Below are 1951 nucleotides of genomic sequence, written 5' to 3'. Positions count from 1 at the left end.
GATGACCTCGACCTATCCAGCCCGGCGGCGGTTAGACTGTCGCAGCCGCGCCGGCACAACCACCGGCGCGCAGCGGCCGCCTCCTCGGCCCGCCACCCGGCGCGGTGAAGCGCCTTTTCAATTTGGCGCAGCCCGGCCACCTGCTGCACCTTGGACTCAAAGCCGGTCCCAAAGACGGCCAGGTCCACGTCGGAGCTCGGCAGGCAGAGCCCGGTGGCGTAGGACCCAAACGGCCTCACGCTTGCACTCGCAAAGGACGGCAGCGAGGCGAGAAGGCTGACCACGCGCTCGACCGCGGCCTCGCGCATTGCAGACTCTGCGCGGGTCGGGCGGAAGGCCTCGGCAAAGTCGAGCAGCTCCTCGTGCAGCGCCAGCTCGAGGGAGTCGGCGCCAAAGTGGGCACGCGTGATGCTCCACGCGTCCGGTGCGGGCTGCTCGCCGGTGTCGCTGCTCGACGCCGCCGCCTCACAGGCAGCAGGCGTTTCGGGGATCTCCTCGTCCGGCAGCAGCGCGATGAAGTCGAGGGCCATGCCGGTGCCGGCGAGCTCGCAGCGTGGGACTGGCACGCGCCTCTCCACCCCTCTCAACCCCACGCACTCTTCACAGCCTTGTTATTGAGAAGAAAATACCTCCTACGGCGCTGTGCGCACAGGGGCACTCACAGCACACTGTGAGAGCCCCAAGCAAAGCCGCCCTGCAGCTCGTTGGCAGTCCTCGTTTTCGACTTTGGCCGCCCCGCGTCGGCCAGGTGCGTGGTCCCCGACCCAAAACTCTTCGCCGGCCCCACCAGCCAGCTCGACCGACTCGACCGCCAACCGGCTGGGTTTGACCGGCGGCGCGACGCGTGGCCTGTGCTGCGGCCATCTCGTACGCTCAAGCGGCGCCTACCACACCGCAGAGGCTCCCTGTTGGCATGGACAATCCCACTGGCGAGACCATGGACGTCGAGACGTGAGCCAGTCTGTGAAAAACAACACTTTTTGCGATTTTCGAGCCCGGGGTTGGCGACGTTTATGACTATACTTTTGTCTGTGGTGATGCCTTTCCCTGAGAACGCACAAAACGCCTCGTGTGTAATGCCCTGTGTTCCGCGAGTGCGTGTGCCCCGTCGTCCATTAGGACGTGTGTAACTAACACTGACTGACTGACTGACTGACTGGTTGGCGTTTATGTCCAGTTCTGTGAAAAAAGCCCGATGACGCCTCACGCGGCGTGTACGCGTACCTGTCGCGCACCTCCTCGAAGCTCTCGTGCAGCGATGACGACGAATCTGACAAAATCTGCGTTTAAAAAAAGAGTCGTAAAGCACCGACCCAAGCACGACCCAAGCACGACCAGGTCGCGACCAGGTCGCGTCGTGTCACAGACACATATGGTCGCACGATCTGCTTCCCGAGTTGCCCGTCGCGGGCTCGTTCGCGCTCGCGGCTCCGAGCGGAGCAACGCGAAGCTCACCGTCGACGTCCTCCACGCCGCGGGTGCGCTCCCGGCGGCGGCTCCGGCTCCGGAGGGCGACTACAAGCACGCGGCGCCGTTCGACGAGGCGCTGCATCAGCTGAACAACGCAACTCGCCCCATTAGCGAGGACGACGTTGTCACGCTGTGCGCGCTCGTTCGTCGGCTCGCGATGCTGGCGGGGGACGACGCCGACCTGTGGAAGGCGCTCGTGCTCACCGTGGTGCGCCGGCGGTTCCACTCACGGTCGCCCGAGGCGCGAGCGGACGCCAAGTCGGAGGCGGAGGACGAGGCTGCCCTGGGCGACGGCGAGCGACTCATCTTCTACGTGGCATTCGTCGTGATCCTCCACCTGCTGCGGGAGGACGGGCATCACGGACTCGCCGCCAAGGCTGCGTCGGTGCTCTGCTCGCTGGCGCCCTTGGCCGGGGGCTCGCGCGACACGTGCACGCTGCTCGAGCTGGCAGCGTACGATGCGCTCCAGTCCACCGGCTTC

The 1951-nt window shown here is 65.8% G+C and overlaps 2 protein-coding genes across 2 annotated transcripts; one reads left to right on the top strand and one right to left on the bottom strand.

Moving 5' to 3' along the window:
- Positions 1–140: 140 nt before the first annotated feature.
- On the bottom strand, positions 141–530 carry EMIHUDRAFT_123916 (hypothetical protein; the record flags this gene model as incomplete). The annotated part of the gene is made up of 1 exon (XM_005772717.1): positions 141–530. A coding segment is annotated over one exon (390 nt), but the record flags the coding sequence as incomplete, so codon positions are not given.
- Positions 531–1372: 842 nt separating this feature from the next.
- Positions 1373–1938, top strand: EMIHUDRAFT_123915 (hypothetical protein; the record flags this gene model as incomplete). Its single annotated transcript, XM_005772716.1, has 1 exon — positions 1373–1938. A coding segment is annotated over one exon (566 nt), but the record flags the coding sequence as incomplete, so codon positions are not given.
- Positions 1939–1951: the final 13 nt, after the last annotated feature.

This window comes from Emiliania huxleyi, assembly GCF_000372725.1.
Source record: "Emiliania huxleyi CCMP1516 unplaced genomic scaffold EMIHUscaffold_3517, whole genome shotgun sequence".
Lineage (NCBI taxonomy): Eukaryota > Haptophyta > Isochrysidales > Noelaerhabdaceae > Emiliania > Emiliania huxleyi.
The sequence above is the reverse complement of the archived record's forward strand: the minus strand, read 5'-3'. Positions and strand labels throughout refer to the sequence as shown.